We start from the raw sequence: 18,058 nt of genomic DNA, 5'->3' as shown, positions 1-18,058 counted from the left end.
CCTTGCCATGGGAAGTGGCAATATTAAGGTCAGACCTGAAAGGTGCGATTAATTCGAGTTAATGAAAAATTTAGGAGGGCCATGGAGAAAATGATGGTAATAAATTTCAAAGAACAGATTAAAAATGAAGTTAGTATAGGGAGGTATAGAACAGTGTTCCTCGTTCTTTTGCATTCTAACACACACTCATAAATTTCAGTGACATGTCTTAAAGGGATGAGTTCTGGTGCCCACTGATGAAAAGTGATGTGGGTGGGACTGACACAGAATAAAGAACCACAGACTTTTGAAAAGAATATGTATGGCTATTATAATAAAGAATACTTGAAAGGACAGGAAGCACAAGCCCCAGATTAGAAGTTCATTGATTTCTGGTAGGGGAAGAGTAGAGATCCTTGACTGGATTCCATTTTAAGAGAATGAGGAGAAAATCCTCCAGAACCACTGATTTTTGAGTTCTGGAATGACCCTCACTAGCCTTCAAGTGCAACCTACACCTGGGAAGGAATCTCCATCGTTACACGTTGTCGTCCTTCATTTTCCAAGGTGAAAGATGACTTCATGGGGTGATGTCTTGACTTGAACATGAGTTAGATTTAAGTGGTGCAGAGTTGCACAAAGCTGTCAGTCTTACTCTTCTAGAATCATTGAAGTCCAATGGCAGAACAAAAGTAAAGATCGCTGGCAGTGGCCCAGGATGCAGAAGATGTTCTTGGCATCTTTAATGTCCAACCAAACTCTAATCACTCCTCAGCATGTACTTCTTCTGCTTTCATGGCTTTTGGAATAAATTGTTCTCATCTATCCCTTCTGTTGGGGGAAGGCTTCACACACTTGGGGCAGACATTATGCTAACTCAGCAATGGGTGTTCTTACAGTGTGAGGTCTCTGGGTTACTCTTGTCCTGGCTTCAACCAACTGTCTGCTATGTGTGGCCACTGTGCAGCCTACAACTTCTTGGAACCACGGTAGACATCTAGACATTGCTCAAACACTTCCAAGGAGGAGGAACCCACCAGTGTGGCAGTGTGAAGGGAGCCCTGGCTTTAAAATTAGAGAAACTCATTTCAAATCCCCTCTTTGACACTTAATTGCCTAGATGCCCTTAGGCAATTCACAACCTCACTAGGACTCCATTTTTTCAGTTCTAGAGTGAGAAGATTATATTTGGTGGCTTTAACTCTAGGTTTCTGATTCTGTAATCTCATGTACAACTCATTCTATTTTTGAGCCGTCCTAATTTGCCTAAATTTACCTCTTTGTAGCCTCTACTTATTTTTCCTAGTTTGTCCTTAGGTGGTCAAATAGAATAAGCTAGATCTCTCTTTGCTCAGGAGAGTCCTTCACATATTTGACAGTTATCATATCTTCCCTGAGTCTTCTCTTCTTCAGGCTATACATCCCTAGTCCTTTTAATCCATCTTTATATAACATAGACTCAAGGCTCTTCACTATCCTAATTGTTCTCCTCTGGATGTTCATGACTTATTAAGACCCTTCCTAACCTCTGGCATCCAGAAATGAATTAGATTCTCTAACCATTGCCTGTTAATTTTCTACTTCCACTCCTTTGCTCATCTATATTAAATCTACTCTTAAAGTTTATACTGTCCCTTGAAAAATCCCTATCCTCCAAATGTACCATCCTCATTTTTGATTCACTTAGCATAGTCCCCAGCATATAACAGAAAACTAATAAATATTCCTTGACTATTGATAGCTCATTGTAGTTTGAAAAGTTCATTGGCTATTTATATTTCATGCTCGGCTTGAGGAAACATTCTAATTTTAATATAACCCTAGTTATTATTTTAATATTTCACTAATTTTAATATTTTAATATTTTGATTTTAATATTTTAATATTTCACTAGTTATTATTTCAGAATCCCTCGCCCCCAGCATTCTGATATTCTTGATCTGCAAAATTCCTATTCTTTGGTACCACTCTTGCAAAACAATTTCTCCATTCTTTTTGCTGAGCATCACTGGAAAAAAAGAACAAAATTAAGATTATTTCACCCATTAAAAGTTTATATCTCACTCTTTTCATGCCCATGCTGCTGCCCATCCTAACTTTTTTAACTCTCTATTTCATTCCATAAGCAAATTCATCGACCCATTTCCATTTCCAAGGTCTTAAAAGTAGAGCTAGGAAAGATTTGGGAAATGACAAGACCATGCCCCATACATTATTTGAATAAATGAGGAACCTAAGACCCAGAAAGCTTATGATGTTCATCAAAGCCACATAGGTAATGAATAGAAGAGCTGGGATTCAAATTCATATCATCTACCTGAAAATCTAGTACAATCTAGTTCCATAACCATAATGTAATTCCCCATAACAACTACTTCAAACTTTTTTCCCTCTCTCCTTTATAGCCTCCAACTTTACCCCTAACCTCCACATTTACATCCGATGACTTAACCTCCTACTTCAAAGAGAAGTTTGATATTTTCCTATATATTTTCTTTCTTTCTTCTTTGGTAAAAGAAGAGGCAATTTCCCAGCTTTAACATTTACTAGCTGTGTGACTGTGGGCAAGTGATAACTTCTCTGAACCTCATAGTCCTCATTTGTAAAATGGGAGTAATTATACTTACACTATCCATCTCGCATGATGAGAAACATACTTTGTAAACTTTAAAACATTAGAGAAATGGGGATTATTATTATTGTTACTCCTCACTGATATGAATTCTTTTTAGCTGAAATCTTGCTCCCAAACCCTTTTGTTTCCTCCAGGAACTTGTTCATTAGTCATCTCCTGTCTCTTAAATCTCTCTGATGACTCCTTCTCTTATATGAATAAACATTTTCATGTTCCTCTAGTCCTAAAAAAAGAACCTTTTCTTTATACTTCATTTCCATCAAGCTATTTATCTCTTCCTTCCCTTCAATGATAAACTTAAAAAGTTGTCTATGTCTGATTCCTTCACTTCTTATAGCTCTTCATTTCCTTCTCAGAACTCAGTCTACGGCTTTTGTCCTTGCATTTTCCTGAAATATTCTACCAGGCCATCAATGATCTCCTATTTATCAATTCCAATGGACTTTTTCAGCCATAGGATTATTTAGAGATGGAAAGAAACTTTGAGTCATTTAGAGTTGGTTGGAACCTTCGCAATCATTCAAACCTCTAATTTTTAACCAAGAGGAAAACTAAGGATTGTAATTGTTAAGTGATTTGCTAAAAGTCACACGTTGTAAAGAGAAAGTAAAAGAGCTTGTACTCCAATAGATATGCTTTGATAGTAAGTAGGGGGCTGTTTTCTACTATGTTTCTTCATCATCCCTAGCATCCTTGACTTCTCTGAAGTACTAAGCACTCCTTCCTTCTATATTTTCTCTCCTGCTTCAGCTTCAAACATGATCATTCTTCTCTAGAACATCTAGTCTCTCCCTTGTTGAACCATCTTTCCTACCCCTATCAAACTTATTTCCATTAAATAGTGAATAAGTGGTCACGACACTGCTTTGATCTAAATTTTTCAATGGATCTCCAGAGACCGCTGAATAAAGAGAAATCACATATTTAGATTGTAAGAGACTGAGGGGATCATCTGGTCAAGCTTCCTCACTTTTTGTTTAGTCATTTTCAGTCATGTCTGACTCTTCATGACCCCATTTGGGATTTTCTTGGCAAAAATACTAGAGGGATTTCCCATATTCTTCTACAGCTCATTTTACTGATGAGGGAACTGAGGCAAATATGTTTAAGTGATTTGTCCAGAGCTACACATCTAGTAACTGTCTGAGACAAGATTTGAACTCACTAGACTCAGCACTCTATCCATTGCACCACTTAGATGACAAAGGTCATATAGTTTGCAAATAACAGAGCAAATAATTAGAACTCTGGATTTCAGATTCTAAATCAATACTCTTTTTTTTTGTTGCATCACGAATTCAAAGTCTTTTGACTGGCAATCATAATACAGTCTTATCTAACACTATCCCTAACTATGTAATCTAAACTTCAACCAAAATGGACTGCTGGTTGACTTCTATACAGGCTTTGATCTTTCCTTTTGTTCATGATAATCTTTGTTGTGCCTTTGTTCATAGTATTCCCAGTGACTCAAATAACCAATCTCAACACCATTGAATTTCTTCCCATCCTTGAGAATCCAACTCAAGTGCTCTCTTCTTCATGGAGACTTCTCCAATTTCCTCACTGGTAATGACCTTTTATCGGCAAAGCTTCACATAACACCTTTATTGCATTTTCTTTCTTAATTTTGTAATATCATTTTGTATTACTGATTTGTATATGTCCTATATCCCTCTACTAGACTGTAAACTCTATGAAGGCAGGAATTGTGTCTTACCTAAACTTTGTATCTTCCTTTGCTCCTATCATCAGGCATTACAAATGGTAGGCGATTAGTAAAGGCTTATTGAATTCAGTGAGCAGTGGTAGACTTGGGAGTAGAAATGATGTCTTCTTCATATGCAGTAATCATATTCTAACAGAGACTAATAATTAAATTTAATGTTAAAAGATCTGATTAAAAATGATCATAAAACCTAGTAATCTCAGTGTACATTATTAGGCTAGGCCTTCATTGATCAATCAGTCAGTCAGTTAGCATTTATTAAGAACCTGCCATGTGTCAGGCACTGTGCTAAGTTTCAGGAATTCAAAGAAAGGAAAAAGATAGTTCTTGCCCTCAAGGAGCTCACAGTCTAATGTACAAACAACTATGTACAAATAAAATATATGAAGGATTTTTTTTTTATCCTGGGACTCCATTCTAGGAGCATAGGGCCACAACCAGTAGGCAATGGGACACACAGTCGCTCAGGGTCACCCAGCTGGGAAGTGTCTGAGCCCGGACTTGAACCTAGGACCTTTTGTCTCTAGGCCTGGCTCTCAATCCACTGAGCTAGCCCAGTTGCCCCTACTTTAGGTTGCAGTTTCTTTAGCAGATGTAGTTTTTACAGGGTGGGGTTGCTAGCCCCACGTCCAACCCTCCTCCTTTTTTCATCCGGGCTAGGGACTGTCCTTGGCCCAGGAGTGGTAAGGGTGGGCAGTAGGGGTCAAGTGACTTGCCCAAGGTCACACAGCTGGAAGTGTCCAAGGCCGGACTTGAACCTAGGACCTCCAGTCCCTAGGCCTGGCTCTCAATCCACTGAGCCACTCAGCTGCCCCTATATGAAGGATACATTGGAGATATTCAAAAAAGGGAAAGTACTAAAGAAGGATTGGGAGAGGCTTTCTAAAAAAGTTGGGATTTTAGTTGGGGCTTCAAGGAAGTCAATGAAGTCAGGAGGAAGAGATGAGAAAGGAGAGCATTTAAGGCATGGGAGACATTAGCCAGTGAAAATGCAGTCTAGAAATAGAATGTTTTATGGGAGGAACAGCAAAGAAATCCAGTGTTACTGGATCATAGAATAAGTAGAGGAGAATAGGACGTAAGAAGAGTAGAAATAAGTAGAAGGGAGCCAGGTTATGGAGAAATAGTTGAATGCAAGAGAGTTATATGTTATCTGTGCTTTAAGAAAGTTAATTTGGCAACTGAGTGGAGGATTACTCAAAGTTGGGAGACACTGGAGGCAGGGAGATCTCTCGAAAGGTTATAGCAATAGTATAGATTGGATGGAGGAGTACAGGAGAATGAGGTGTCAAAGATGATGACACCTAGATTGTGAACCTGGAATGACTGGATGACTGGGAGCATAATGATGCTTTGGACAACAACAGAGAAGTTCAGAAGGGATGAATGGGAAAAGATGAAGAGTTCAGTTTGAGCTTTGTTGACTGCGAGATATTTATGACATATTCAGTTGGAGATGTCCATAATGAAGTAAGAGCTATGAATCTGGAATTAGGAGAGAGGTTATGGTTGGATAAATAAATAAGTCTAGGAATTAGCATTAACATAGAGATGATAGTTTAATCCATGGAAACTAATGAGATCACCAAGTGAGATAGTGTATACATAGAGAAGAGGACCAAGGAGAGATCCTTGGGGGAACATTCACCATGTGCAGGTATGGATTGGATGAAGATCCAGGAAAGTAGACTGAGAAGGAATGGTTAGACAGGTACAAGGAAAACCAGGATAGAATATTGCCATCGAAACCTATGGAGAAGAGAGTATCAAAAAGAAAAAGGTGACTAATGGTGTCAAAGGCTACTGAAGAATAAAGAATGAGAAAAGATTATTACATTTGGACATTAAAAGATCATTAATAATTTTGGAGAGAAATTTCTATCGAAAGATGTAATCTAAAGTCAACTTGTGGAGAATTAAGAAAAGAGAACAAGGAAATGAAGTGGAGACATTAATTATAGATGACCTTCTCAAGCCACAAAAGAGAGGAAATATTTGGGACAAAAGCTAGTGAGGATGAATGGATGAAGTGGGGGCTTTAGGATGAAGAAAACAAAGGAATGCTTGTAGGTAGTAGAGGAGCAGCCAATACACATGGAGAGACTGAAGATAAGTGAGCGAATAGGAATCATAGAGGTGGCAATCTATAAGAAAAAATAGATTGAAATGGGATTAGCTGTTATTATACATACATACACAACACATATGTGTGTGTGTGTGTGTATATATATATATATGTGTGTGTGTGTGTGTGTGTGTGTGTGTGTGTGTGTGTGTGTTTGTGTGTGTGTTTCTTCTCTCCCCCTAATCAAGAAAGACCACTTCTTAATGTAAGATAGAGGTGAAGAAGAAGGCACAGGCAGAAGACATCTGAGTGATGTGCAATAAAAAGTAAGGAAGAAGAGGGAGCTCTCAGAGAATGGTCTTGTTTTTTCAGTGAATATGAGACAAGGTTCTCAGCTGAGAGGATGAGAGGAGGAGGAGTGAAAGGTGTAAGTTTGAGGAAGGATGAAGAAGGTTTGGAAGAGTTGCTGTGGTGAGTAGGATAGGGAGCCAATTAGGAATGCAAATATGAACAATTTACTATTTATGAAGAGTTTACCACTGGGTGAATGAATATGAATAAGGAGCATGCTTTCGTGGAAAAGATACCTGATTTGGTGTTGAAAGACTGGCTCTAGTTCCAGCTGTGCCACTAAACGGATTTATATGCCTTTGACCAAGTCTCATTTCCAATCTGGACTTTAATATTCTTAAGTACAAAATGAAAAGGTTGGACTAAATAATCTCTAAAGTTGCTTTTAGTTTTAAATCCTATAATCTTAAACATATATAAATAATTGTGATCAAATTAAAAATTGATGCAAGAGTTGAGAGATTATTAAGTGTACAGTTACTTCTGGTTGGGATGGCATGTAGATTACTGAGTCTTTGTTTCAGCTCGATTCCTGACTAGGACAAATCAAGAATTTTCAGAGATCATGTGATAAAATTCATATGTGGAAAAGACACTGAGATACACCCAATAGCAAAAAATGTATATAAATGTTTATTTTTAAAAATGTGATTTTAATAACTAATGATAATAAAAATAAGCAAGCAAAGAAAACCTTTCAGCAAATAATTACATTTTCATGTTTAATTTGCTTTGAAATGGCAATAGAAAATAAGACAATGTAACTCACCCTTTCCACCAATTGGTCCAATTTTGCCAAGGATGCCTTGTTCTCCTACTTCACCCAGTTCTCCTTTCATTCCTGAAAATCAAACCATGTTATATATACTATTTTAAAAATATAAAACTTGTGGCATATTTGTTATTTCTTTAGGGAATAAATAACAAACAAACAAATAAATAAATAAATAGCTATTTCATAGCTAAATGTTATAAACAGAAAATAGTGACAGTGATTTTAAAATCTTGGTTTATTTGTGATCTAAGTAGATAATTAAAATTAAAAATAAACTTTTATTACAAAATGGGATCATCAACAGAGATTACTTTTCATCTAATTACCAAAATAGGGTGCTTTGCCTTAGATTTTGCATGTTCTATTATGATCCAGTTTCTATAACTTGTTTGAAGTCTAGACAATGAGTCAACTTCACTTAATGATTTTGTTGTCTCTCCCCTTTAAAATGAATTCTGAAAATATCAACAACTACTACATATAACAATAGTATATGCTGTATTTTAACAAATGTGAATTGTTATTTACAACTATTGCACTAGAGGGTTATAGGAATACAATCAGATCATTTCAGATCTTAAACAGTTTTAGACTTTAGAGGTCAATTATTCTAACTCCCAATTTTTACAGATAAGAAAACTTAGGCCTGGAGAGATTAACTGTCTTGCACAATCACACAGACAATTCATTACAAGGTACTTGATGTGATCAAATTTTTTTTAGTGTGGCACTTCCTTCTTAAGAAAATGTAGCCTTCTGGTAGAGGGTTACTGATGATATGTTAAAGATTGGCCAAGAGAATGTGTAAGAGAGCACTGGTTTCTTCCAAAAGAGACCACTGGGCATGGGCCATGAATGGGGACAAGAAGTGGATAAAACAAGAGAGAAAGAAAGTATTCCAATTCTTCTTTGAAGACTTGTAATTGCTGCTTATGAAGATGACTTCAACAATAATCATCCCTCTTCTAAAACTAATAAAGTCACCAGCATGAAGACTTGCCTTTATCCCCTACTTTCTTGTTTGACTGACTTCTGGAATATCAGTGCCTTGATGAATGCAACACCCTCTCAACACCAAACCAGCCTCTCTGACAGGCCTCTGTATTTTTGAGTTATGAGACTTGGGTTCAAATCCCAACTCTGACACAGGACAGGTTACTTCTCATCTCCAGGCTCAAGTTTCTCATTTCTAGGCTCAATTACTAAATGATTTCTAAAGTTCATTCCAACTCTTGTGATTCTACACAACAATCAAATCTATTTTCTAGAGAAAAAGTCATGTCAAAAAATATCAGTAACAATAAGTTTTCTGCAAGACACAATCACGGGAAGAATGATGGAGATCATAGGCTATTTCACTCCCCATAACCACCCCACACACATACTTACCTAATCCCTAGATGCCAAAGAAGGGGCAGCAACTGAAATCTTAAAACTTAAATCTAAGAGAAATATAGCATTCTAGAAAGGTCATGAATGCTGAAGCACCTCCATCCTAAGTTTTCACATGGGGAGCAACTTGTCAGAAAGATGCATGTATAATGTGCATATATTTGGGTCTGAAGGATGGGGACCAGGACGGTTCTGAACTAATCTAACATGGCTGAGAAAGATGTTTATACAGCTCCCTGTTTCAATTCATAAGAACTCTGACTCTTTTCCCTCTCCCTACACATTCATACCATAGGAGGTGTGAAATTTTATGTAGCCAAGGGAACCACCTGGGGATGAGGTTGTAGGCTAAAGGTTTGTGATTGGATCCATCAGGCTGGGGTGACAGTATCAACTTATTATGGTGACAAAGTTTAGCTAAAGGGCATGGATGTTCAGGCTCAACACCTGTGCCTGTATCAATAAGTAGGCTAGGGCCAAAAGCCACCAAAGTTTTTGTCTGTATTATTTATCTGAGATCTTTTTGGCCTGGACCTATGAAAATATAAGGAAGCTTTTAAAAAGCACGACGATTTGGTCCATAGTTGTCCACTTTGAGTAATTGCATTACTTCTCTTCTCCAATGGTATATAAGGATAGAAGCAAGAAAAATTCATGCTTCTGAGAGTTTAAGCCATCCTCTTCTAACTTTCTCTTCCCTCTTTCACTGTTCTCCCTCTTCCCTCTATTTTATCTCCCTTTCCTTTTTCTTCTTCTCTCTCCCACATTTTCTCTTTCTTCCCCCATATCTTCTCTCCTCTCCCTTCCTTTTTCCTCCCTCTTTCTTCTTCCCCTTTTTCTTCTTTCCTTTCTCTCTCCTCCTCTTTTTTCCTCTTCTCTCTTTCCTTCCCTCTCTTCTTCCCTCTACTCTCACTTCTTCCTTCTCTCCATCTCTGTCTCCCTTTTCTCCCTCTGTCTCATATATATGAATGTATATATAATCATTTCATATCTTTATACACACATGCATTTATGCATGTTTATGTAGAACATATTAATTGCTCTCTTTATATTGATCAATTCATATAATTCATCAATTAACATATACACATATATTTATAAAAACACATGCATGTACAGATATATTTATACACAGAATGTATGGTTATATGGAAATGTATGTATTTAAATATTAAATATTTATACACATACATATACATGCACACATATATATGCATGTATACATATACACATATATACATGTATGCATGCACACATATATCCTGGGATTTAGCTACTTAAGCCTCCCCTGAGGATCCCTGTCACCCCAGTAAACCCTGTACTACCAGGTAGATAAACATTTCAGAGGAAGGGGGACAGTGTTCCTTATTCTACTACTGATATTATATTTGCCAGGAGGAGCAGAGGAAGAAGCTTGTTCCAATGATAGACAAAGAAAGACAGGGAGAGCTATTCATTGACCCCATTTTTCTAACCTCATGAACTGGGGAGTGGAGAAGAGCTGGCCTTTGAGATTTCTGAGGAGAGCTGATGGGGTAGAGATATGCTTGCCAAGCCCATCTCTCCTGAGGGTTTCCAAGGTCTCTGTGTCCCACAGAAAAACCTGTGGGGGAGTTTCACTCATGCCATCACCAAGGATACAGGTGGAGGAATAGATTGGAGTCCCGTTGATAGGAACTCTTCCAGGGAGACAGGATGGCGAGTTAATTCATGTTAGTAACGCATTTTATGCATCTCTCTGGTAAAGTACTTTATGAAAGCAATTAATTTCCCATACAAAGGACAGGCTGTTTGACATGCCCAGCAGGAAAAAAAAGAGCAGCTCTCAGGAAGGTACAGTGTAAATTTAAACGAGCTTCTTACCTACCTTTTGGCCCCATGGGACCCACTTTTCCATGCTTTCCCTCTTCTCCCTTTTCTCCTTTCTCACCATCGTCCCCTTTGGAAACAGAAAACAAGACATAGAGAAGCTGTTCAAGTAGCAACACAATCAATTGTGTCTCAAATTGAAATATTATTCACTTTTGGAAGGTATTCAGCATCCATGAAATGTGCTCTGTGTGTGTGTGTGTGTGTGTGTGTGTGTGTGTGTGTGTGTGTGTACACACACTCATGCTTATGAGGCACTGAGAGGAAGGAAACTTTTGTACCTTTCCCTTTCAGCTATGACATCCCCTTTATATCCCCATCGTGGCACAGGAAAAGCTAACAAGTGAAAAAATACACAAACTGTTAAACGTCATGGTAGAAAGAATGTTTGTTGTTGAGCCTGCTCTCATTCCCACCCTGAAAGTCAACATTTTAACAAGTCAGGTGCACATTTAACTAACTCTGGATTATGTGCATCCCTAGGGATAAAGTAACAGGATACTCTTAGAGATAGTAGGTGATGAGTAAATGCTTGCTGAACCTAGTCACACTTTGAAGTAGGAATGGGTTTAGAACTCAGGCCTTCAGCCTCCGAAATCTCTGGACTGCTGCCCTTCCAGGCTGATTTAATTAATAATGGTGTCATTTTTGCAGCTAGAAAATGAGGGGGTTGGACTTCATCATCTCTGAGTTCTGACTAAATCGATGATCCTGTGATCTCTGTGAGGGAGGTGTCTATGGAAGACTCTTGAAAATCTATTTCTTTTTGCCATAGCTAGAACAAAGACAATATATTCACTTAAATGGAATCACTAGAGATTGTTTTTTTTTTAAATATTTTTAAACCCTTAACTTCTGTGTATTAGTTCCTTGGTGGAAGAGTGGTAAGGGTAGGCATTGGGGGTCAAGTGACTTGCCCAAGGTCACACAGCTGGGAAGTGTCTGAGGCAGGGTTTGAACCTAGGACCTCCTGTCTCTAGGCCTGGCTCTCAATCCACTGAGCTACCCAGCTGCCCCCTCTAGAGCTTGTTTTATCTCACACTGAGGTGAGTTTTGGAGAATGATTTAAAATTATGCTGAAAGAATTATAAAATTATAGTAACTCTTTTTATGGTGGCAAAGAACTGGAAATTGAAGAAATGCCTGTCCATTGGGGAATGGCTAAGCAAGTCACAGTATATGCGATGGAAACTACCAAGCCATAAGAAATGAAGAACAGGTTAATTTGGAAAAAACATGGAAAGACTTGCATGAAAGCATAAAGAATGCAATGAGAACAGAACCAAGAGAACATTATATATGGCAACAGAAATATTGTTTGAAGAATGACTTGTGTATGTCCACCTCTAGAGAAAAAACTGATAAACAGAAATGACATACTTTTATCTATATCTGTATCTTTTTGTCAAATGATGTCTCTTTTAATGGGAGGAGGAGAGGAAGGGAGTTAACTGCGTATTTTAATGTAACAAACAAGTAAATTTATTTTTAGAAAATTAAAGTAAATACACGTTTAGTGTGAGGGGGGTGATGAAGGGATGAAGGTAGGAGGATTGGAGGAATGGGAGACAGGAGAGAGGAAGGTAGAGAAAGGGAAAGGAAGGTAGCAGCAGCCCCAGCGGGGGAAACTGACCAGAGCCCTTCAGGGGCTCAAATAAAAGATCTGAGAGCAACTTTAGGGTTTAGAATAGCTGGGTTTTATTTTAATTAGAAAGGGGAAGGTCTAGGGAAAACTAGCAGGTAGATAGAAAGGGAAAAAGGTGCGGAGAGAGAGCAGGGTCCGAGAGCCTCCAGGGCAGAGAGAGCTCCAGGGTAGAGAGAGAAAAGCCTCCAAGCTAGAGAGAGAGAAAAGGTGCCAAACTTTCTCTTTTATACTTTCTCTGACACCTCCCACAAAGGAAGTGGGAGTTGTCAGGGGAGGTTGTAGCAGAGAGCCCTGGGAGTTGTAGTCTTTCAGGGCTTACAACAATTTCAAATGACACAATAGGCATAATATATAGTAAGCATATATACATATTTGTTATAGTGTATTATTACATATATTGCATACATATATGTATTCATGTATATATAAAATCCATACATAAATATTGATCTATATATGCTATATATATTGATATAATATATGTATAATATACATATACATTGTTTTTATTCATTCAGTCATATCTATGCACCTCCATAGACTTTGTTCATAGGATTTTCTTAGCAAAGATACTGGCATGCTTTGTCATTTCCTTCTCTAGTGTATCTCCATTTTACAGATGAAGAATGGAGGTAAATAAAGGTTAAGAAACTGGATGAGTCTCCCTAATTGCAAGCCCAATTTCTCTACTCACAGTGCCACAAAGCTCCCTAAATATATTACCCAAAGGGTAAAAAAAGGACCACTGTGAATCATGCATCTGTGCTTTTTCAAAGAACATTTTATATAGTTTCTTTTGGTTTTCAAATGTCCTGAACAAAATGATGATGAAGAATGGAGATAAATAAAGGTTTAGAAACTTGTTCATATTCATACAGCAAGTAAGTTTTGGACGCTGGATTCGAACTTGGATCTTCCTGACTTCAGGCACAGTGCTCTATCCATTATACAACCTAGCTGCCCCTGTATACATATATGTATGTATTAGTGTGTATTCACATATGTATAACACCATATATGTATGTATATATGTATGTGTTTATGAATATACATGCAATGCAAAGTATTTAGGTTGGGAAAGCTTTAGCAGTCGAATTCAAGAAAGACTTCAAGTAGATGACAGTACTTGAAATGGATTTTGAAGACGACATTCTATAAAGCAAAGAAGAGAAGGGAAAGGCTTCTAGAAAGCCAGTGTAAAGGTTCAGAGATGGGAGGAATAGTATTCTTAGGAGGCTTAAGATTTTCTGACTACTAGTTAGTTAGTAGCTATTGCTTAGGGGGAAAAAAAAGCACTCCTATGTATGGTATGTATATATTGGGTGCAGGAACCAGATTGTTTCCCAGTTCATCTTCTATATAGCAAAAAAATGATTGAGAATGATGCTAATACAACTCCTTCCTCCCCCCACACACATAAGACCATTGCTAAGTACTCTGCCTCTTCCCTCTCTTCCCATAGCTTCATGGCACAGCAGGTGTGAAGTTATGTGCAGCCAAGTGAGCCACCTGGGGATGAGGCTGCACCCTGGTGGTTTATGATTGGAATTCATCAGCATGGGGTGACAGCACAAGCTTATTATGGTGACAAAGAGTTTTTGGTTTTGTTGTTTTATAAAAGTAAGAAGAGATGCTGCAGTGGAGTTCTTAATCTTGTGTCAAAAAAGAGAGCCATGATCCGGAGCCAACAGAGCCTTTGTTTTTGCACTTAATCCTGAGTCATTTTGTTCGGGACATTTGAAAACCAAAAGAAACTATAAAACATTCTTTGAAAAAGCACAGGTGTATGATTCACAGTGGTCCTTTTTCCCCTTTGGATATATATTTAGGGAGCTTTGTGGCATAGTGAGTAGAGAAATTGGGCTTGGAATTAGGAAGACTCACCTTTATGAGTTAAAATCTGGAGTCGGATACTTACTAGCTGTGTGACTCTGGGTAAGTCACTTAATAGTGTTTCCTTCAGTTTTCATCATCTTTAAAATGAGCTAGAGAAGGAAATAGTAAACCATTCCAGGGTCAAGAAAGTCCCAAATAGGGTCATGGAGAGTTGGCTGCCAACCACTGAACAATAACAATGTCTCATTGTATTACTTGTGTATTTGAGGTTCCTTTTTTCCTCTTTGGAAAATAGCCACTTGAGTCAAAAAATTAAATGAAAAACTAAACTAGCATGAGCTCATTTTAATATATACATACATACACACACACACACACACACATCTTCCCTCCCTCAGGCTAAGAACCTGCAATAATGATTTACTTCTAAGAATCTAGCAGAGAGGAGAGAATAGCTAACTTATCTTTTCTTCCTGGATAATTTTCTCCAAACACAGAACTGTTTATTAAATTAACTTAGCACATGAAGTACTGACAAGGATCCTCATTATATCATTTTGAGTTAGGACTTACACCTATTTTATTTCATTGTAAATTAGGGATTTGTCTTAATATCAACTCATATTTTAAAAACCTTTCCAGGTCTGCAAAACAATGTATCTAAATAATCCCATTTGATCCTCCTATTACCCTAAGAGAGAGATACTATTATCATCCCCATTTTATAGATGAAGAAAGTGAATCTCAGAGTGTTTAAATGATGTGTCCAGGATCACACAGCTAGTAAAGTGTCTCATATGTAGAATTTGAAGACGAGTCATCTTGATTCCACACCCAGCACTATCCACTAAGATATATTGTTTCTTTTTGAAAGGCTATAAGAAAAAAAAGATAGATTGCTGTCTCTCTTCTGTCTCCTTTACACTTAGATAGGATATAATTACATGAAAGATTAAAAAACTTCTGTGGGCATTGAGAAAGCTAGACAATAGACTATGAGATGATCTGAGGAGCCAGCTAAGATTCCATAACTAAGATTTATTCCCTGATAGTGGCACCATTCTTGAAATTTCTTGATTAGAGATTCACTCATTTGGACCTTGAAGGATTTAGATTGAATGCTCACATTTATTATCGCAGTCGATAGATTTAAAATATGACCATGTGGTTGAATAAATTAAAATACATATACCTTTGGAAAGGAAAGAATACGTTATCTAAGAAAAGGAAGCAGAATCTAATTATCTTAAAATAAATATTGCTTATACAAAATTGTCCCTGAAATATAAATAATATTCTTTGAATTCTCTGTATAATTTGATGATTCACCATAGAAATCAGATCAGAATGTTCAGATTAGAAAGGGCCTTGGAGGTCATCTAAATCAGTATCTGTGACTCTGGCCAAATCACAACCTCCCTGTACTTCAGTTTTGAGAGACTGAACTAGAAATTCTCTCTAGTCTCTTCTAGTCCTAAATCTGTGATCTTATGATTCTTGTCAAACTCCATATTTTCATAAGTATAGAAATGAAGACCAAGGCACAAATAGTATAGTTAAGATTGGAAATATGGGCAGGAATGTGCTATAGACCCTAAAATGAATATAGTAGGGTAAGCAAAATACAAATCTATCTACTTATAATTTTTGCTAAGGATAGGCTCTAATAATTATCATCAAGAGGCATGGACTCAACTCAACTTGTACAACTCACAGAAAAAATATTTGAGTACAGACAGCAGAGGATTAGTACTTCTAGCTTGAAATACACAAGAAGTACCATAATAATGAAATCTGATGATAGGAAGTTAGGACTCCCTATTTAAAATGTCAGAGAGTTTGTGGGGAATTCTGTGTCCCCCTTTTTTCTTTCATTTCTGGGCCTCCAAAATGGCAATGATAACTCTGCAGTTATCATTTCCAAACTATTGAAATGCCATTGCTTTGCTTCACATCATTGACAGTCTTTGCCATCACTGTTGTTAATCCATTTTCAAGAGAACAAATGACATCAGAGTGATGTCTTGATTTGAATGTGTTTTGAGTTTAAATGAAGCAGAATTGCACAAAATCATCAGCCTCAATTGCACATCATTATCAACCTCTCTAGAAGAGAAGAACTCTTCTAGAATCATTAAAGTTCATTATTGTGGTATAGTCACACTGGTTACCCATTAGGACCCTTATTAGAACATTCTTATTCCCTTTTATTTCTAAGAAGTACTAAGAAGAACCAAGAAGGAACATACTTATCCAATGATCCACATCAACCTGGAACCTCTAGTCACTATACCCTTCCCAACTCACCTTGTTGATGCATTTTATTTTATTTTATTTTATTTTATTTTATTTTATTTTATTTTATTTTATTTTATTTTATTTTACTTTACTTATTCTTAAACTCTTACCTTCATTTTAGAATCAACACCTTGTACTGGTACCAAGACAGAAGAAATTTAAGGGCTAGGCAATGGAAGTTAAGTGAGTTGTCAAGGGTCACATAGCAAGGAAATATGTAAATCTAGATTTGAACCTAGGACTTCCCATCTTTAGACCTGACTCTCAATCTACTGAGCCACTTAGCTGCCTCTAATTCATTTTTAAATGCCTGGCCTAGAGTCTAAACTTTTATTTAAATGCAGCTTTCATGAATACCTTAGATTCCTTTGCTCCTTTCATCTTCTACTGAGTCATCCCCAATACTGGTTGACTCTCAACTGACTCTTGGGCTTTCTGTAGCAATTATGGTGGGTGATCACAAAAACATGTTGATGTATTTGACTACAAATTTTGGTTACCTCATTTTAACTGGGCCCCTGCTTCTACTCAATAATACTTCTATTTATGACCACTCATTAGAATCCTCATTAGCACTTTTTTTTTAACTTCTTGCATCCAAGAAGTACTAAGAAGAAGCAAGAAGGAATGTACCTGTCCAATGTTCCATATCAGCTATATGGAAACAGGATCTTGGCTGTGATTGGAACAAATTCCCTAAATTATTTTACATAATGCCTAATAAAAATGACTACTTTCCTTAAGTACCAGATCCTCTTCTTTCTACCTTACTGAGGTTATTAAGCATGAACTCATGTTTCATTTATTCATTCAAAATTCTTAACTCCTTAGTATTTCACTCCATCTCTGGGACCAGTTAAGATAAGACCCTAGCCATGTTTTGTCTCATTTTCTCTTCGAACTTCTAAAGATTCCATCTACCACATTGCCACTAGGAAATCTTAGTCTTTGTACTCTCCTCCCCTATCCTCATTGGAACACCATTGTGGAAATGACCTCAGCTATATTTTTTTACCTCATTTTTTCCTAGACTTCCTGTACCTCCTTTTGCCTACTGCAGCAGCTATTCTTTCTCCTCCCCAACATCAATTTTTATTACTCTACAGTTGTTGTTTTCACTCATTAGAATGTAAGCTCCTTAAGGGTAGGGATCAGGGGTAAGTGTGTGACAATTGACTCTGAAAAGGAAGTATACATGACACTTTAAACTTTAGTCTGCCTGATAAGCATTTTTTCCATCACTTTTAAAAATCCCTCCCCCCAAAAAAGAACAACAAATCAAATGCTGACTTGTAGCATTTGAGATTTCCAAGGTAAAAATGTTGATACAGAAATTTTAACACTTGGCTCTCAGGACCGCTGACCTTAGTATACCTCCAGTAGGAAGTCTTCCTTGCTTATACAATGGGCTTACTAAATGCTCTGCCTATCTCTCTCTCTCTCTCTCTCTCTCTCTCTCTCTCTCTCTCTCTCTCTCTCTCTCT

The 18,058-nt window shown here is 37.3% G+C and overlaps 1 protein-coding gene across 2 annotated transcripts in view; it reads right to left on the bottom strand.

Annotated features, from left to right (window-relative positions):
• Nucleotides 1-18,058, bottom strand: part of COLEC10 (collectin subfamily member 10) — a 68,361-nt gene that overhangs the window by 25,963 nt on the left and 24,340 nt on the right. For both annotated transcript variants that reach the window (XM_044668899.1, XM_044668906.1), the window contains exons 2-3: nt 10,794-10,865; nt 7,529-7,600 (exon numbers count right to left, since the gene is read on the bottom strand). In XM_044668899.1, coding sequence (XP_044524834.1) covers nt 7,529-7,600; nt 10,794-10,865 — 144 coding nt within the window. The remainder of the gene's footprint in view (nt 1-7,528; nt 7,601-10,793; nt 10,866-18,058) is intronic.

The sequence above is a fragment of the Gracilinanus agilis genome, chromosome 1 (assembly GCF_016433145.1).
Source record: "Gracilinanus agilis isolate LMUSP501 chromosome 1, AgileGrace, whole genome shotgun sequence".
Classification (NCBI taxonomy): Eukaryota; Metazoa; Chordata; class Mammalia; order Didelphimorphia; family Didelphidae; genus Gracilinanus; species Gracilinanus agilis.
The sequence above is the reverse complement of the archived record's forward strand: the minus strand, read 5'-3'. Positions and strand labels throughout refer to the sequence as shown.